The sequence below is a fragment of the Apostichopus japonicus genome, chromosome 1 (assembly GCF_037975245.1).
Source record: "Apostichopus japonicus isolate 1M-3 chromosome 1, ASM3797524v1, whole genome shotgun sequence".
Taxonomy (NCBI): domain Eukaryota; kingdom Metazoa; phylum Echinodermata; class Holothuroidea; order Aspidochirotida; family Stichopodidae; genus Apostichopus; species Apostichopus japonicus.
This window is the reverse complement of record NC_092561.1, coordinates 4,945,217-4,965,476: the sequence shown is the minus strand read 5'-3', so window position 1 is coordinate 4,965,476 and position 20,260 is coordinate 4,945,217. Positions and strand designations below refer to the sequence as shown.

The following is a 20,260-nucleotide window of genomic DNA, read 5'->3' as shown; positions in this document are numbered from 1 at the left end:
CTTACTAGGCTAATAGCTTCTGGTATGAATCATTACCGTTACAGAAAGTAATCAGCCTATCATGCTACGTACACGATCTAGCAATATGTGTTACTCGTAGGTGGGAACTATGTAGAAGGTTCCTATTTTCTTTGGCTATCTAACAGCTTTAATTTGGCTGCATCTGTTGTATACATGTAACTTATACAAGCAGGTTCGCAAAGTGCGTCATATAACGTTAAGCATTTCTGAATAAATTTACCGACAGGCAACTGCTTATTTTTTTGGCGAGAGACGGTCAGTGGCGTCACCAAGGGGGGCGTGCTCACCCCCCAAAAAATCGGGACACCCCCGCCCCTTAGACCCCTCCCCCAGGACGGCATTCACAAAAAACACTGTGTCCCCCCTAAATAAGTGCTGTGCCCCCTTGTGCCCCCAAGAAATATCTGGCGACACCACTGGAGACGGTCCTCCCTCGCCCCCCCCCCTGCACCCTCTTTCGCTGCCTCTCCCAATGGACAACCTGCCCCTCCTCCATATATGTTTACGCTACTGGACAAAACATCACTTGGAAAATAAATCAGTCATTTATAATGATACGAATCTGAGACTACAAACTGAATTGCCTCTTACAACTTGTTTATATTCACTTGAGTAAGCCCAAGTGCTATAAAGTGTTATTTAGATCCGCATTGCCACCCTCTCACTATAAAGGGTGTACTTTCATTTGTAATAGTTTAATATTGACGTGTTGATGTCACAAGTATATTTCTTATAAATGTACGTTAATTGAGGAGGCACTTGTAAATAGTAACTTGATCATATACGCTGACTTTAAATAAAAGAACGTAAACCCTTGATATCATATGTACAGGATATTTAATATATGGGTATCGATTAAGGTTTCTTATAATTAGCCTGTTACGTCACTAATTTATTGGCCTTTAAGTTGTGTCAAGTTTGTTCTCTTTTTACTTATTGCAGGATTTCGAAAACGAAAGAAAATGAAATCAGGTCAAACAGAGAAACAGGAGCTTTCAATTCTTTGTAAACAAACGTTTAGAATAATACTTTCAATCTGACATTATGATAGTTGTGTAAATCAAAACAACAGTTATATTTTTATCTAGACCGCGGGATTCCGGTGAGTTGAAAATCAACAGTGTTAAGGGTTCAAATTTATTGTAACGAACGCAATTGCCATAATTTTATCACAGTGCTAAAAAAGGTGTTCAGAGATGCTTTCTTGGAGCAACTAACTCTTTTGCGGGGACGTCAACCTTTGGGAACAATTATGTCACAACTCTCCCCCCCCCCTCCTTTTTAATATTAATTTATTTGAAGGGTTCGAATTCCTCTAAAACTATATTTGAAAGTGAGTATGTATAATTTTTCATCCCGTGAATACCGGATCACCTAATTGAACGTGAACTCCGCGGCTCCCTCTCATATGAACCACTCAACCTCCCCCACCCACCCACCCCCTCCCCCGACGGTCAGATCTAGTACTAGTTTGTTATGTTACTAGCCATATATAACATTTCATGTTTGTTATAAAAGGTTGATGGGGGTCGGGTGGGTTTATACCATATAACGCGGCAATAAAGGTTTGGTTGTTTGGATCAACCCTTTAATCCCGTCACCATCCATACCCTTGGAATTATAGCTAATTTCACATCAATGTGGTTCTCGTAATAGAAACTTTGGTGCACCTTAACACCTAACGAATATTCATTTCCCTTCAAACAAAGCTTAAACTTCAGATACATAAAGAATATTATAAAATCCTGTATTCAAGAGTAAAACCTGTTTCAAAGTTATAGACCAATGCGATCATTGATGCCCTCAATTTCCTCGTTAGCCTGCTTTGTCAGCTTGTACTCAGCGCAGCCTAAATGAATCTAGCACTTCCTTCCATAGCAAGTCTGGTCACCTGGTATTCGCCTGGATAGCTATCATCAACCGCGGTTGCAAATACTTCCCAGTGCTACCGCAAACGTGTGTAAGTCAAGTTCACGCGAATTGGATATTTCAGACTGATAAGACAAAAATCAAAACAGTGGATGGAATGTCTTATTGCAATACATTAATTCAATTCAACGACTTCTGTTGTCCAGGAACGTATCAATTCTACTTTGGAGCGTTTATCGTGTAAGCAAGATATTATACAGCGGATGGGAGTGTTCTAGTTCGATTATTTGGTCACTTGTGGATAAAGTCTGAACGAAACCCGTACGACCTTTTTTATGTGTGTGTGTGGAATGAGCAATAAAAATCTATAAATTTCTAGACTTCATGAAATGATTCCATACGCTGCAGATAATATCAGAGGTATTTATCCTTCTCTTTAATCTCTCTTTTTCTTTCTTTCTAAGTTTCTTTTACCAAATTGCATTTTGTTCTAATCTTCAATTAGCTCTGTGTATTCATCGTGAACCTGTAATGAGGTAGTCTGTGTTACCCCATGTTCGTATATGACAAGTCATTTTATTCCGACGTCATAAAGCACTGCAGCTGTTGCTCGTTTGTCTTGAGTAAATTTCTAAAATTATGATGAAGGACTTTGGATGTGTTAATATAAACACTCACCCTATATATGTAAATTTCATCTATTTGCTCTGACGTAGATTATGGGTTTGTGTTTGCTTCAAACTCAAATACGGTGGTATCCTTGAGTAAAGTTCAACATTTGAACGAAAAATAAAGTTGGCATATTTATTTTACTAAACATTGTGTATATGTTACTATGAAACGCACAGTATTAATCTCTACAATGAAAGTATATTGCAAACGCTGTTTCATTTGTATTAGTGATATAACAAAATTCATAATTAAAGGCCAGTTTATTATTCTGCAAAATCCGTAGCTTGGACACAAGGTCCTCGTACACCTGGCGGGGAGGGGGTCACGTGCATGGGGGTGATAATTTAAGCACGGGCTTGATTCCATCACAGGCAGCGCTCTCAAGTGAACACCATAGAATATTTTATATTACTCATGTATCCACGCCCCGAATCTCAAACCCGAAGAGTCAGAGCCACTGATAGTGTCTGAGACAGTAACAGTTTTACAATAGTTTAGGCTGCCAGGGTCACTGACAAAGGTAACATTTTATTGGTTAATGACATCATCACAGAAGAGAATGTAGAACTATCTATTGTATTAGGTTTTAACAATATACTGCAGGTCGTTATTAGCAAATCAGGTACAGATCCTCTTCATGGTACTCTCGAGTACACACATGTCCTATATCCCCTTCTCCCCTTCCTCACCCTTCCTTCTTCCTCGTTCTCTTCCCTCCTCTACCTTCCCCTCTCAACTCCCTCCTCCCCTTCACCCCCCTCCCCCAACCCCAATTACGATCCTTCCTACTCTCTCTTCCTTCAACGGAACTCTTTCAACCCTGTCTCTTGAATAGCGCATACTATGGTAATACCTGTGATACAGTTTGACTCACCGCCGTCCAATCAGGGAGTCGTTTCCATAACAACTCCCTGGTCCAATACACATCTCCACTGACTCTCTATTCAGGGAGTTGTTATTCCATAACAACTCCCTTCCCTATTCACTGTACGTTCTAGTACGTTACATTTTCATATGTGAACTGTATATAAACTTCCCCATCATTTATGAATACTTTCGAGTACTTAATCACTGGTATCCTCGACCTGGTCATTCAGTGTGTACTTTTCACACGTCACATATATAATACTGCATATTATGTGTGATCTACAAGCAATATAATATAGTAGTTGGTCTACTTTGCAGAAATACGCTGTATAATGTAAATGAATTCCCGTTTTACTCGAGCCCATTGCTTGTCATGTTGACTCATATACCAGTATGTTTATTTATTTCCACCATTCACGTGGGTTTTGTCGGCGATTGCGCGATAATTCATTAAAAGCGGAGAAAAGAATAGGTTACTCATAGCCTGTTAGCTTAGTCACTGCCAATCTTTTATACTCTTTCACTATATAGTCTTTACGTTATTGAACATAAATTGTGGACGGTACTTCCCAGTAACACGTACTTATGCGGGGATGTTTTATGTGAATCAGATCTTAATCGTGTGACCCGCTCAGTTATATGGCACTCCATGACAATAATGTGAACAAATGTGGGTAACGCAATGACATGCACTTTTGAATGTACATGTAAAGGCTATATTTGTTCGACAATTTGAAAACGTTTCTAACTTAGTACCATGTCTTGCGAATTATTATTCACTTTGAGGAATTTTATTGCAGCCGTATTGGTCATTCACAAACCCATTAACAAGTTAGGATCCAGGGGTGTAGGTGGGGTGGCTGAGGAATCGAATAATCTGTGTCGACTGAAACAACTGGTTGAGTTTGTAATGACTTATTGGACTGAGCAGCATGTCAACTTTGTTTATTTGTTGCATTAAAATGTTACTTACTTACATAGGCCTATGTTAACAACCCCCAACCCCCCTGGAAAAGTAAATAAATAAATAAAAAAGAATACCCCTCAAGAAAAACAACAACAAAAACACAAGCCAACAGTCAAGTATTATAATCGGGTGAACCGTACCTGTGTGTGTCTAGCCAAAATGGAATTGTAATTATTACTTTACTTTATGGAAGGCCATTTAACCACATCCGTCATGTATATCAAATTAAAGCACAATTAATCAAACACAAACGGAGCAGCACGAAGGGTAAAACTTAACAAAGAAAGCAAAGAACAACATTGAAAAGAAATAAGAAAATAAATAAAAATATTAAAACTAATTACTTAAATTACCGGGTTCTTTTTGCTTGGGGGCGGGGGGGGGGGGGTGGGTTGGTAAAACAGCAGAACAAAGGAACAAAAGATCAAAAAGCAACAAAGGTAATTTTTCACACCTGACGTTCATAGGGATATTATTTCTATCTAGCGTCTGTATTTGGTTAAATGCATGCATGACCAGTTCGTACAGCATATACACGAAAATTGTAATGCACTTGGTTCCCGTAGCAACCACTCATCTTTGTGTATATGTGTAGGCCTGTATATATATATATATATATATATATATATATATATATATATATATATCCTCCCGCCCAAATATTGTTTACGCGTCGCTTGACATATTCATGAGTCGAACGGAGGTAACCTTGCCTCAGTTCTGAATAACGAGAAATATTACACCTTTCTGACTTTGTAACTTTATAAAAAAAACATCATATGCAGGAGGTGTTGTTAAATTTAAGCGCGATACTTGAGGTATGTGTAAAATGCCCGCAATGACTTATAGGAAGGAAAATAAGATACGAGGCCGAGTGAAAATGAGGAAATTTTCTGCTGTATTGGAGATTTTGAATGAGGAATGTCAGGTCGAGACAATCAATTATAATTAAATTTAGATTTAGAATCTATGGAAAGTGTAAACGGTATACCTGAAAGTGAATTGTATACTTATTCAAATAAAACCAACCTTTGACCTTGTTGAATATATTTAAAACTGATGAAGCCGGTGGAGTCGTCATCTGTGCAGAATTTTTCATTCAGATAAATCTTAAATTGACGTGGCTGAATAAGTGACAGCTATTTTACCGTCACTGCCATTGTCACTAGCGTTCACCATCAGAACGGGTATCCTTTTCTGTCTTTTTTTATTTCCCGTTTTAAAATTGAAAATAAAATAAATGTTTGGACTTCAAAAACTTCAAAATTCAGAGCGTGCTATAAAAACCCGTGTACCTGGTATTCTGTTTTTCATATTTATACATATATATATATATATATATATATATATATATATATTTATATATAATATATAGGTACTGTTTTGAATACGTTATAAGTTCAAGATCATCAATCATATCTTGTGGGCTTGCATTACAATTTGCCTTATACCTTCCATTGAAAAGAAGATATGGGCGTCACGTCTAACAGGAATCGAATAACGCAACCGTCACTCTTGTTTTTTTTGTTCTTTTTGCAATGTCGGTGGCATATAAGGAACACTAAAACACAACACCAAAGAAAAAGATGACACCTACGCGTAAAGATCAATAGAGAGATATTTACTCATCTGTAAGGCTTTCATATTCCCTACCAGCAGTTCACTTGACATGTGTATATTTGGGAGGTTCCTATACGGTAGTTAATGGAAGTATTGTGAAGGGTAATATGATTCTGTGATTACTAGGGTTGTCTATCTTTGTACCAGCAACAAATGTGCGTCAGACACAAACGCAATCTTGCTGTTGGTGGATTGATGCTTATGCTGTCTTTCTCTTGTTTTCTATCTTTGTGAAAATCTGCATCAATCTGAAAACTCATGTCATATTCACATTCATACCCACTTTACTTGAATGTACGTCTAATGTAATGATTATTTCTTATCAACTAATTAAATATCTATGTGGCTACAACCATATCAACGTTCTTATAGATAGCGAATTGAGAATGATATGATCGAATAAAAGAAAAACAAATTACGTCATGAGCGAGAATATATGAGGCAATGCTTTTGGTGTTTCAATATAAAAGACTTTGCAAGAAATTCGTACCTGATGCAATTGAAACGTACCTTAGCAGATTATGTTGCCAGATACCTTATGATCTTGCCTTTTAACAGTCGAGTCTAGCACAGCATACTAGGTTGTAACAATTGTAATGCAATAAACAGTAGCTTTAACACATAAAAGAAGTTTTGACATTGGTAATAGTTTGGAATATAAAATGGCTTTAGGCACAAATTCAAGTTTGATATGTTGAAGACGGTTAGAAAATTAACATTTAGCCCTGCAATGAGGTATACCGCCGTCATCAGCATTGTAGCCTTACACGACCATTCCATATAGGCTATTTAGGCTACTGCATATAATTATAGGCAAATATCTTGTCAAACCAGAATAGCTGTATAGAGACATTATACTATAGCACTCAAACGTGTATTTCTTTTTAGACTATCATATATATCTAGACTAAAACTTCTGCTTTATTAAAGTCGTCATTTTCAAGCTATACATGCAGTATATATCACGACATAGAAGTTACTGCAATTAGAGGCAATGTGAGTTAGCAGCCTATATAGGCCTATGCCTATATAGCTTATGCGATAGGTTATGTACGCGGTTAGGCCTTGTACAGGAAAGTACCGCACGTCTGGGAGGTTTTTCTATACATAATTCATCATTTGAAGACGAGCAGGATTAAATTATGAACTACTGTGAGGCTTGTTTATCAAGTAGTTCCAGAAATAACAAGCTCATGATCACGGTTACCCGTGAAGGTATGTAACAAAATAGATGATAAATTTATGTCCTATACATAGCCTACACATGTAGCCAACAGCGAATGATGTCCCATGCTGTGTCGTCTACGCAGAGACATACCTTGTGTTATCACTGCAATGTAAACCTTAGTTGGTGAAGTCTTTCAAACTTAACATCGGCAGCATCTGCCGACGTTGAAAGTATTTCGACAAAGTACAGGGTTTCATGACAGACCGCTATAGGCAAACCGGTTTGACTTCTGTAAGCAGAAGCATAACAATGAGCTGCAATGCAATTGGTAAGGGGGTGGGGAAAGGTAGGAGGGGTGTGGGGGTGATGAGACCGTTAGGATATACAATGACTTTATCTACAAAGCATATTTCCCGGCTGAACAGCATTCCTTATTTAAGTTTACCGTTGCTATCCTGCTAATTAAGCCACGTCTCTGACAAGCGATCCATGAACACAACAACAGCGGGAAGGATATGGTCGTTAATTGTTTGTGATTTCCAGGAAATTATTCAAAACTAAGGGCACTAACCTATTCGGCATGATGACACATAATTGGATTACTAATAACGGTCCTATTCACACATCCCGTTAATATCAACTTATCAGAAAAAAAATAGTTTAAAATAGTGGAATTTACTATTTCGGACACATATCGTGCACTTCTCAACGACACATGTAAACCTATTTGGCATGACGACACTTAATTGGATTACTAATAACGGTCCTATACACATCCCGTTAATATCAACTTATCAGAAAAAAACATAGTTTAAAATAGTGGAATTTACTATTTCGGACACATATCGTGCACTTCTCAACATGGGCGTACAAGAACAGGGGTACAAGAATCATCTCCACCCCCCCTACCGCCCTCCATTCCCCGTGCACTTTAAATAAAAGATGTCAGTTTTGTTTGAGATGGTACGTAACCAACCGCTTCCTCTGCCATAGCGCCTCTTTGAGCTCAACCCCCCCCCCCCCCTCCGAAACACACACACTATCACCTCAACTGACAAACCCCCATTCCCCTTACTCTGTTTCCCTCAGAACATGTTGATAAGCAGCGCTCAAGAGAAGTAGAGCTTATCACTTTAATTTGCCGTGTATAAAATTTTACAGAATAAAATAGTGGAATTGACTATTTCAGACACATATCGTGCACTAATCAACGACAGATGTAAGTGGTATCATGGTCGTACAAGAACAGGTGTACAAGAATCATCTCCACCCCACCCCCCACCCGCCCTCCTCTCCCCGCGCACTTTAAATAAAAGATATCAGTTTGTTTGAGATGGTACGTAACCAACCACTTCCGTTGCCATAGCGCCTCTTTGAGCTCACCCCCCCCCCCCACCCACTTCCCCTCTCAAACACACACACACTATCACCGCAACTAACAAGCCCATTCCCCTTGCCCTCAGCACATGCATGTTGATAAGCAGCGCTCAAGAGAAGTAGGCCTATAGCTTATCACTTTAATTCGCCGTGATAATAGCGAACATGAAAAAGATGTTCTTTTCAGTGAGTTGTGTCCTGGTACAACGCCTATTTCTATAGTGTTGTTTAAAGAACCATATTCTAGCCGCATGGAAAACGCAAATATACAAGGTATGAAAACTGCAAACATGACAAATATAATTTGGTTAACCGTACTCAAACAAGATGACGCATCGGTGACCCGGTTCCATTTGGTATAATAATTAAACAACTGCAAAACAAGTGACTATGACAAAGTGATTAATTAGACTGACAAGGGAATAATTTATCCGGTGAATCCATATATAACAAAATGCTTCGTAAAATGAAGAAACTGCTAGACAAAAGTGTAAAAATGCATATTGCAGCATTGTACATATAAATTGATATCGAAACTATGTGTATCATTTTATGAGAAATATTTTTTATCTTATTTTTATTTTTTTATTTTTATGAAAGTCAAAACTGATGCAGAAAACGTGAAAAAAAGAGTTAGTTGTGCAAAAGTAAGTGGGCCTGACGTTTCGATCCTAGCAGGATCTTCTTCAGAGGCTGAGTTTGCTAACAGATATTTAAAACAAATAGTTGTCAGTTTACGATCAAATTGTAGTGTACCTGTACTGCATATAGATTATTGTAGGAACGTCTTGTAAACATTTTAGTTTTGTAATTGTTGTTGTTATTATTTTCTGTTGACGCATTCCACGCTCGTGTATTCCGTTATTTCTTCATTGTGAGGTGATACCTACAAGTGCATCCTCACAGCTTATACCTCCATCATACTGATTTCATCTGTCAGAGACCATTTCCACAGAGATGAAGTATATACTGTTAGCTCTCTTGAGACTAATAGCCTTTTAGATACACGCCCTGATGATATCATACTTTGGCAAATAGATTAACATATTATTCACCTGCCGTAAAATACCAACATGAGAGGCAGCCAAAAAAAAAAAAAAAAAAAAGTAATTACTTTTCAGTCTGTAGTCCACAGAGTGTACAAATTGCTGTATCTGCCTCAATTGTACGCCTAGTATCGTTATAAATACGCACAGGGCTGTGTAACATTTTTTTTTTCTTCTTCTCGAGTCGGTGATTTTGTGAGGAAGATGCGATGTGAAAAAGAGAAATTAGTCATACGGTTCAAAGAGGCAACTCCCTAAAAGAGAAGGCGTGGTCAATATTTGATCATCAATATTGTAGTAAAAAAAATCTTGAAATTAATGTAGGTTTTCATTGCATTAGTGTGACAACAGCTCATCGAGGTCTGTCAGTATTTTCGACCGTATAGATGTCTGAGTGGATATATTAGATTCGTTGTTCATCTTATATAGAATTGTTAATGAGAAATACGAAGGTTATATATAGGCTATATGTATTAGTCAAACGGCCAGCCATAAAAATCGCTTTGTACAAGAAAGAAGCCGTCGTGCAACATTTTCTGTCTCTATTGCATGAATTCTGTCCAACATAATTAACGTGTTTTTTTTTCTTAGTCGTTTAATATAACTTTGAATCACCAGTATATGTTGTATAGTAAAAGTTGTTACGAAAATGTATAGGTCCACTAAACTGTTTTATATGCCAGGATGGATGCTTACTACCCCCCCCCCCCTCCTTTTTGTAACAAAAAGGGATCATTTTCTTACAATTTTATGCATTTGTGTAATGCAAAATGTGTCATTTTGTTTAAATAAAAAAATAAAAAATACTGGAATATTTACCAGCCTAGAAAACAGATAAAATGCGAGCCCCTTATATACACATCTTTAAAAAAGACAATTTCTGTTTATGTCATGATTGGGTCATGGAATTGCTTCGTCGGCAAATTACTGACCACATTAATTCTTATTACTGGGAATTGTTTTTACCAATGGTATACGTCGAACTTATACCTCTTAGTGGTAGCTTTAAACCAAATACCATGACTATGCTCAAACAAGAATAGAAGGCGGAAGGCCAACTACTTTCATCTAGGGTTGTTGATGCTGTTGAGTAATTGCAGTTTTGTTTTTGAAAACATATTTCCTGTGTTAATACATATATGTATTACGCATCAGACATTAGCTAAATCACATCACGTCTCCGCCCCCCCACCACCCCCATGCGCCACCCACCTCAGCGTGACGAACCAACCCGCCTCCCTTCCCTAGGTTTAACTCACAAACACACACATTTTGGATACTATACTATACTATACTATACTATACTATACTATACTATACTATACTATACTATACTATACTATACTATACTATACTATACTATACTATACTATACTATATTATACTATATTATACTATACTATATTATATTATACTATACTATACTATACTATACTGTACTATACTATACTATACTCACACCTTTTTTTCCTGGTGTGCATTCGCCGTGGTTCTATGTATATTGTGTAATGAAAAGTACACGGTGTAGTCGACTCTTGTAAGAATGGTTTCGACATAATGTCTTTCATTTATAAAAAGAAAATATTTGCAGTAAAAAAGGGCAAAAGAAGGTTTGTTTTTAAAAAATAAAAACTTTCTATTCATGTTATTGTGGAGACTGGTGAAACGTCCAATCAAAAGAATGAGAATCAATGGGTTATAGTTGATCTCTCTCGAAGCCGGAAACTCAATCAAAACATTAAAGTGTGAAGTGCGGGGAAATTGAGTGGGTTTGTTTGTGTGCGTTTGGAAGTGGCAATTGAGTTAACCACAGCTGTAATCCATGCAATGAACAGGTTGTTTTCACTGCCATGACTATGTGAAAGTGGTTAAGAAGAGGGCCCTTTCTATATATTGGTGCTCGTCGCACTTTCCCAATACACATCCTCTAACCCCCCCCCACCCTCTCCACCACCCCCACCGCCACCCCATCCTCAAGCAACGAGAAAGCGTTTGCCTTTATTTTAATTGGTTTCGTTCAGCAGCGAAAATGTGATTATTGAACTTTTTGAAAATTACAAGAGGTACACCTCTTGTATAGGATATACCCCTGCTGAATAGCTAATATATACACTGGTTATAAGGTGTATGAATTGTTCTCTTGTGCATAGAACATACATGTAAACATTAGAAAGCTTTCTGGTGAACACGCATATGTGCGTAAATCATGTGGGCCTACCTCTCCTAAAGGTCTGCTGTATGGACCCCAACTATAGCACGCTATCATGGAAAAGTTTCTTGAGATTACGTAATCGACCTGCCTTGGTCGTAAAATGACCTCTTTTTACCAATTAGTCTGCAACGACTGCCATATATATTTTCTTGTAAGAGGGTCTTTGTGTGAACGCTGTATGATTAACTACACTGTAGACATCAACATATTTCCACACAGTGTTTACACAAATAGGTTAATGGTGTTAAGGAGCTATGCAGGCTAATATTGTAGAGCCTGAGGTCGATTTACGACCGTGGCAGGCCGATTATGTAATCACAAAACTTTCCTAGCTATAGCGTGCTATAACATTAATAGAGCCAATAAATCAGATCTTTAAGTTATAATGAGCACCCCTATATATAGTGTCAGGGTCTAAGAGTATTGAGCGTGGAACATCATTCTGAGAATAGCGGATTTGGTATAAGCAGGTGCGCGTCCACACGGATCGTGAATAGAGTTTCAAACACACTTTATGTATGCACTTTCATGCATGATTTCACAGTAACCATGGCAATGTTTTCTAATCAATTGTCAATTCAAACGAACCAACACCGGTGTACCCAGTTTCCTATAGAATCGCTTATTAGTGCAACGACAATTGCAACTGATATAAAGAATGCGGTTTTCATGTTATTTCAAATCACTATACTAAATTTAAGATCTGGTTATTCGTTAATTTCTTTGTTTAATTTAGTTTCTTTCTTTTTAATTTTCTTTTATAGATCCTTCAACCATGATGTCCGAACCAAAGTCACCGAAATCTCCCAAGGAGTTTGAATTTCGGGATCACTCTGCTTTACAAGTAACGGATGACGACATCCATCAGATCGAACTGTTCTTCTTGAGCCTAAAGAGTCGAGTTTTCGTTTGTCCAGCTTTAGCGAATCTCTATTTTGCTACTCTACAAGATATGGCGAGCCTCGGTGGATGGGAACTCAAAACGACTGGGTTTCCAACTCTAATATTCGAATCAGGTGATCTGGATGGTGACCGACAAGGCAAATTATCGTTATGTATCGCTGAGAAGGGGACTGGGTTTACCTTATGGCAGGATATCCTTAGTAAAGAGACTGGCTACAAATCACCAGAGAGAAACTTTCACACGATGACTGTCTCGGAGGACAGGGCTAAATTAGCAGGCCTTAGTTTTGACGATGAAGGATCAGCCATTAATTTCTTTCATAAAGTGCAAACTTGGATTGAAGAGGACAGCGCCCTCAGATACTCGGAGTACAAGGCCAAAGGGAAGAAATCCAGGGGTAAAAAGAAGAAACTACTCAAGCAGAAACTCCCAAGAAAAGAGACCATTTCCCTACCATGTTGCTTTGAACACGTGACCAAGTTGGACCACGAGGGGTACATCCAGAGGGCAATGGGGGGACTCAATAGTCCGCAAAATTTCTCGAGATCGACAGAGTATAGTCCAAGTAGTGGCTCAGAGGGCGGGGTCTTCTCACCGACTTCCTATAGCAATAGCGACAATCAATCGAGTCCCAAAAGGGATACTGTTAGTTTAAAGGGAGACTATGGGAATGGTCGCAGCCATTACGCAGGCAGTGTGACGGGGTTTTCTGAAGGCACTGGGGGTTCGAACGATGATTCTGGCCTTGACGAAATATGAAGGGCATTGAAGGCTGCGTGAATTCATCAATGCCCTATATACGTAATAATGTGATGGGTGAAGACAAGTCTCCAATGACAGTTCAATGTTGCTGTTTTGAAGCGCTTCAACATGGAAGGATGAGTCGAAGAAAACAACTCCTTGAAAAAAATGCGACAAAAACAATTGAAGCAAACGGAGTTGATTCTTTGACAGGAGTAAAAACTATGACAATTTTATATTGGTCTGCATATAAAGTAGGGATGTTCCGAATTTGCATTCTCGCGTGAAAGAAAATGTGGAACAATGTTTTTAGGAAAGCGTGCCTTTTGTTTTAAGATTATTCGACAAAATGTCTGAGAGACTTGCGTGAATAGTTAGATCAATGATATAAGAGGAGGGTTTTCGGCGTCTTCTTATTAAGCCTGTTGGCTTGTAAACGTTGAATAAGATGGACCGACATAACACTGTTGTTTGCCAAACATTGGTCGGAAAACGGAGTCTTTGGGATCAAGTACACATAGCTAAAGAATTTATTATAATGACAAGGGCTGTTTCTTTTACTTTAGTTTTTATACAATGTAACCGTTATGACGTCACAAAATGCAAATGCATGATGGAAAAGTTATAACATGTAGAATGTGTATACATGTTGGTAGTTTTAGTTTGTATGTACGATGAACGTCTATGTTTGGGAACACAATTTGAATTATTTCCAGAGTGGAATGACTCAAGTTTATTCGACAGTAGAGGAGAGTGGCAGAGGAGAGGGGAGAGAGGGGATAGGGTATTTTCAACGGACTAAGGTTATCAGAACTCAGGAGGGCAAAATCAAGGAATTTGAAACACGCATCTTCAATCTTGGTGGATATTCTATTCATTCAGAATAATGTAGGGGGAGGATCAGGGGCAGGGGACCACCCTTACCCCCCCCCCCCTCCCCATCGCTGAAATTTCCTGTCACTAAAATCTAGCTTCCGACACACAATTTTGATCATAATGAATTTTGGAACATTTTAGCATGATTGCACTTCTGACAAATTCACCCAATCCCCCACCACCACACACATAAACACACCTTACACTGCCTTTGAGAATTCATGGATTCGTCACTACTATGTTATTTCGGTGTTTAGTAATAACATTACTAATTGCAAATACATATTAACTCGTTTTCAACATATCGTGTACGGCTATAGCTTCACTTTCCTCTCCTATAGTAAGACATACGGTTCAACTTGAGACGGCAAGTATACGTTTTTGTCATTTTTAGGGGAAAACATTGCTTCCGACAGCTACGTGCGAAGTTATGCATCGTTAAATAGTGTAATTTTTTGTCGTTTAAAATAAATTACTTCTTCAAACATCTATCTGTAATTTTGGAGTTTCCAATTATAATAACCAAGGATATACTTTTATGTCTGTTAAGGTATAGAGAACAATCATAGAATACTTTAGAAGAACGGAACTGTTGCTTTTGAATGGTAAAAAATAATCATGGATTTTATAAAATTATACTCTTTCTGGATTTCACAACTTTTCGTGTATACGTGTGTGATGATGTGGTTTATGTCTGTTGAAGGTTTCATCTTAGCATCAAAAACAGGTTACAAATTACACATTAGGATCCGCTCTTTTGTTGGTGAACGGAAGGGTTGTTTCATCGTTTTGCGCAATGAGTGAAGGACGTAATAAATTAAAATGACGTAAACAACTTTGAATTTTGGAGAAAAAAATAAAATTGTAAACTACCTTAAAAAAAATATACACAATGAAGTGTTGTTCTATCAGTAACAACTATAGCGTACATACTAGATTCATGTATATACATCGGTTACATGTTAGTAACAAGGGCGTAGGAACCGGGGGGGCTGGGGGCGCCAGCCCCCCAGTGAAAAATGTGGAGGGGCGGAAGTATCATTCCGCCCCCCGCTCCGCAAGTCAGAAACCCCCTTTTCATTTCCAAATGAGAAAAAAAATCTCATTTGGAGCACCAAATTGCATCTAAGGCCAGGTGAAAATACAAAATTAAGTTTACAAAATGGAGTGGGTGTTGAAGTGTGCTATATTGCACCAAATTGCATCTGAGGCCACCTGGAAATGCAAAAAATTCCAAAGGGGAGGGGGACACCCCCTCCCCTTAGACCCCTCCCCCAGGCCGGCCATCAGTCTTCAGCCCCCCCCCCCACTCAAAAGTACCTTCCTACGCCACTGGTTAGTAAAATAACATATTTGAACTCTCCATCACAAACTATAATTTCTATCGAACTGAACGCCCCTCTCCTTCCAATAAAAACCTAACATTGCTGTTATAGTTGCAAGCCAAACACTAACTGTTTTGTTTGGTCTTGCAGCCTGAAAAAAAAATTGATACCAATTGCATTCTGTAAACATAAATCGTGCGTGAATTTGAAACGTTGCAACATGCGGCTAGATTATTTCACGTGAAGTAAAAGGATAATTATTAAAATGGTTCGGGTGGTGTAGGGAAGGGGGGGGGAGGGGCGTTTATATGGGCAGATGTAGTTAAGACGTCATGTCCCATTTAGATGTTCGTCTAGAATGTGTTGCGTTCTCGAGATGATTATGTTTCTCCTCTAGACATGGTTGGGTACAACGTATGATGTTATCAAATCAATTTTTTTCTGTTTTGCTATTCATTTCCTGTGTGGACGGTCAAAAGAAAATCTACATATTCAAGTATTATTGCACTCGAAAATTCAAGTCAAGTTTTCAATCGAAGCAATACGGGTGACGGAGTCGTCCACATTTGATTGTTTCATTTATGTACAACACCTGTATACAAATCTTCAAATTTCGTTTTCATGGTATCTAGTAGGTATTGTGCAGGTGACGTGTATACGGTTTAATGAATTAATACAGTTCGCCAACTTATAGAAAAAGAGTAGCTGTGGGGACAATTTAAAAATTCAAAATTTTAATGGTTTTAATTATCTGGATATTTGCTCTCGTGAAAGCAGCTGGTTTGATAAACCCGCAAATGAAAAAGAAAGAGATAGTATACAATAGTTGTTTCGACTTGAAATTTGTCTTCGTATTGTCATATTATTCAACCCACTACCAACACCCCCCCTCCGCGTCACCCCACCCCACATATCTCAAACATCTCGTCTCATCGTTTAAATTGTTGTATTCTGCAAGGGCTGGGCGATGTGATATCTCAGCTTCAATTCCAAAATTGTGCAAACACAGAAATTCAGTTTTGACATTAGTGCGTCGGTACGTTTCTAATAATAACCAAAGTTTCCTTCTTCTGTTAAACTGCGAAACCTTGTGCAATTATTTCGAAAAAAACTGATGTTCTTCTTTAAGAATGCCTTGTATTAGGCTACAATGATGTTCAGGTCAACTCCATGTATGTTTACTATTCTTAGTATTCTTATTTTCATCTTTTGGAAGAAAAATATCGAGCTTCTCGATTTTGTTCAAATTAATTTAGTGTATAAATTAACCTTTTCAATATTTTGTATGTTGAAGATGACGTAACTTGCGTTATTTCTTAACACTGTCATTCTGTCAGTTATTTAGAGTATATCTGCAAGATCAAATAAATCAAAATAAATGACAATAGTAACCTTGATATGAAGTCGATTGTAATTTTTGTTTGGTTGATATCTATATTTTCTAAAAAAGCTTTTACCACTTTGATAGGTTAGAAAGGAAGGAAGGAGACGGTGTGGAACGGATGCGATACGCTGTTTTGAGAAAATGAATTCATTTCTCCACTTTTTCTACAGAAAGAGAGATATGAAAATTCCATAGATATTGCCGTTGAATGAAAATTTCCGTATATAGTTCAAACTCCGAAACAAACACATAATTGCTACTTGTCTTAATCTAAGTTAATTGATTTTGTAGCGTGTTCAAAAGAGGAAAGGGGAAAGGGGAGGGAGACAATGGCCCCAACCTCCGTCGTTAGTTGGGGGGGGGGGGGGGTTCAGTCGGAGAATTTAATACATTCAGTTGGGGCATAACTAGGCCACTCCTCTGTATGTACACCGCCACCACCCCCTATCCACCCACCACCGGCTTAAAACTCAAACAAAATTCAAGAGAATTTAAAAGTTATTACCTTGCGACCTTTGACCATATAATAGACCTATACCAGTATTTTACAGTCTAAATAGGATCAGAATTTACCATGGCCACACCCCTTCCTTTACTAGGCTCCTTGTTTTGCTCTGACCCTCACATGGGCCTACTGTTCATTCCCAACACACCCCTACCACGTACACGCACCTTTGAGATCATTTGAATAGGAGCATGGTGTCACTCTGACTCCTTATACAGCAACATAAAAAATTCCCTTTAGGCTATTCAGTGGCGTCGCCAGGGGGTGGCATGGGGGCACGTGCCATCACCATCAAAATCGTGCTCCCAGGGGCACCCCATATGCGATTTGTAGTGTTAAAAAACTCAAACAACAACTTCATCTGCCTCTATTAAAAACATAAATATCGGACAGACTAAGCCCGAAAATTCTTGAACAAAAAGTTACTTCAAGTTGCAAAATATTACACCAATTAATCAAAAATGTCTCACCCCCTCCCCCTTAGACCCATAAAACGCTAGAAAACAACATGTGACACTGGTCGTCCAATGAAACCACGAAAAACAGACATATATCGATTTAATTCGACTTAATGTCGATTTCAGGACTTATGGCACACTAGGCGCTCCTTAGCCTTCCTACTTAATACATATGCCACAGGGACTGTTTGTTTGTTTGCTTTATTCGGTAGATTGACGGCATGTTTACCATCTCCCCCGCCATAAAATATGGTAATATAAAACAGTTTTGACTATAACATAACTTTTGGCTTGCGGTGAGAGATCATAATTGCCTCCACTCGCGCACGAAATTGCAGCGCAGGTAATAATGGGTGTACATTTAGGAAGTGGAGTCTGGTGAGAGGGGGCCTTGCCCATATCCCGATCTTGTGAAAACCTCATAAATTAGAACTGACCTCTTATGGTATATGGAACCAAAGGACACTTTGTATGTTTGTAATGAAATTGTGCCCTATTGTTATTTTAAACAGTACCTCTTCCTTAATCAATTAAGAAAAGATTGCCCATAATAATTAAAGGTGCCCTTCGAATTTCTGGTAGAGAATGGACAGACGATCTGTTTCGTTGGAAAGTTTTGAGATTACTTTGTAACAACAAATTTCACATGTCCCACTGCCCCACCAATATTGTACCCAACCCCCCCCCCCCCCCCCCGTCCTCCGATTCCGTCGCTCCTGCGTATACGCTTTCAGTGTATACAACAAAATATGTAATGTAATTCAATTAGTTTTTGATCACTTAACCGTATCTCATTTCATATTAATTACCATAAAATAGTATACCCGGAGCAATAAAAACAACAGGTTGACCATGGCATGGATCTTTTTACTGATTGTTATTATTATTATTATTTTTTGGCGCGATAGGATGCATTGAATCCATCAGCCGTAACCTTGTGGGTCATCACGAGGTGAAGCAGTTGAAAGATATACTTTACATCCTAGCTATAATGTCTCTACCACACGTATAATATCAAAACTTCAAAAGTTCCCCCCATATCAGTAAAAGGTTGAAGATCACGAGAAATTACTATCCCAAAGCTGTTTGACAGGAATATTTTCATCACAATTCTAAGGTCTGTTTTATCACTTAACTATAATTGTTCCGCTGTGTTTGCCACGTCGTATATGTATGTATGTGTCCTGTGTTCATCACGGTTCATTAGATATAGGCTGTATTTAGCCCCAGTATTCGATTGTGATTGTGATTCATTCTCTGGTCTAAAAATGAATTCTTTCATGTATTATACTTTGTGAACACATGCATGTGGCCATGCACGTGAATGATGGATTACAATTATCAGTTACGATAAGTGCCTTTTTCAAGATCCGTTGCGTAGCAACTATACCCTAATTTACATTTCTTGCAAATTAGGGGACGGAGGGATTTTCTTTATTACCATCTGTTAAAGATATACGGATCTTTCTTGCATTTTTCCTTTTAGAGAGCTTTATCAAGATTTAACAATCGCTCGAGCTTGTAGATAAGCAATGAGAAGCCTGGAGACCCGTCAGAGAAAATATACAAAATGATGCATTGAAAAATTTAGACAGAGAAAATGAATTTATTGAAAGGTTTATCCCAAGGGCACCTGTTAAAGGATTCACTTTGTACCTGCTGTGTGCAACATTTTCAGTTGTCGTGTGAATGATTCGATATATGAATAATGTCGTTTACTGTGAGGTGACGCCCTTACCACAATCCCGAATGCGGAGTAAAACAAATTAGCAAGAGCTGTAATTCGTTCAAAATACATGCAGCAATACAAGTCATTTGCTCTATCAACATGTACTCTCTCCAACCCGGGCAGGGTTGTGTTTATTCCTTCCAAACAACAGCCTGACAGAAGTGGCTATGTTTACAAATGCACTTTCCTACAAAACGAAGGGTACAAACGAGGCCATGTGCTCATGTGACGTAATTGTCCCCAGGGTCCGGCATGGGTCTCGAAGGTTTCTGTAGCAACGAACGTGGCGACCCGTATATACTTTAGAGACCAAAATGATCATGAAACCTTACAGTAGATTATTTGAGACCCTATCCGTTGGTAGATGGTGGATGAATACCGAATTATTTCAACCTCTTTTCGATAAGTGTTTAGAGGATAACGGGCAGGGGTGTGAATTCGCTCCCATTCCTGCTCCCGGGACTGCCATTTAACCTCCCCATCCGACGGACCCCAGCATCTGACCACTTTCTCAAGTGA

The 20,260-nt window shown here is 38.4% G+C and overlaps 1 protein-coding gene across 5 annotated transcripts in view; it reads left to right on the top strand.

Annotated features, from left to right (window-relative positions):
• LOC139962659 (uncharacterized) overlaps positions 1–15,224 on the top strand; it is a 52,954-nt gene extending 37,730 nt beyond the window's left edge. For 4 of the 5 annotated variants that reach the window (XM_071963005.1, XM_071962868.1, XM_071962929.1 and 1 more), the window contains one exon: positions 12,584–15,224. In XM_071963005.1, coding sequence (XP_071819106.1) covers positions 12,584–13,482 — 899 coding nt within the window. In that variant the 3' untranslated portion in view covers positions 13,483–15,224. Of the gene's footprint in view, positions 1–1,950; positions 2,311–12,583 lie in introns of those variants that run through there. The other variant, XM_071963093.1, reaches the window with a different exon arrangement.
• Positions 15,225–20,260: the final 5,036 nt, after the last annotated feature.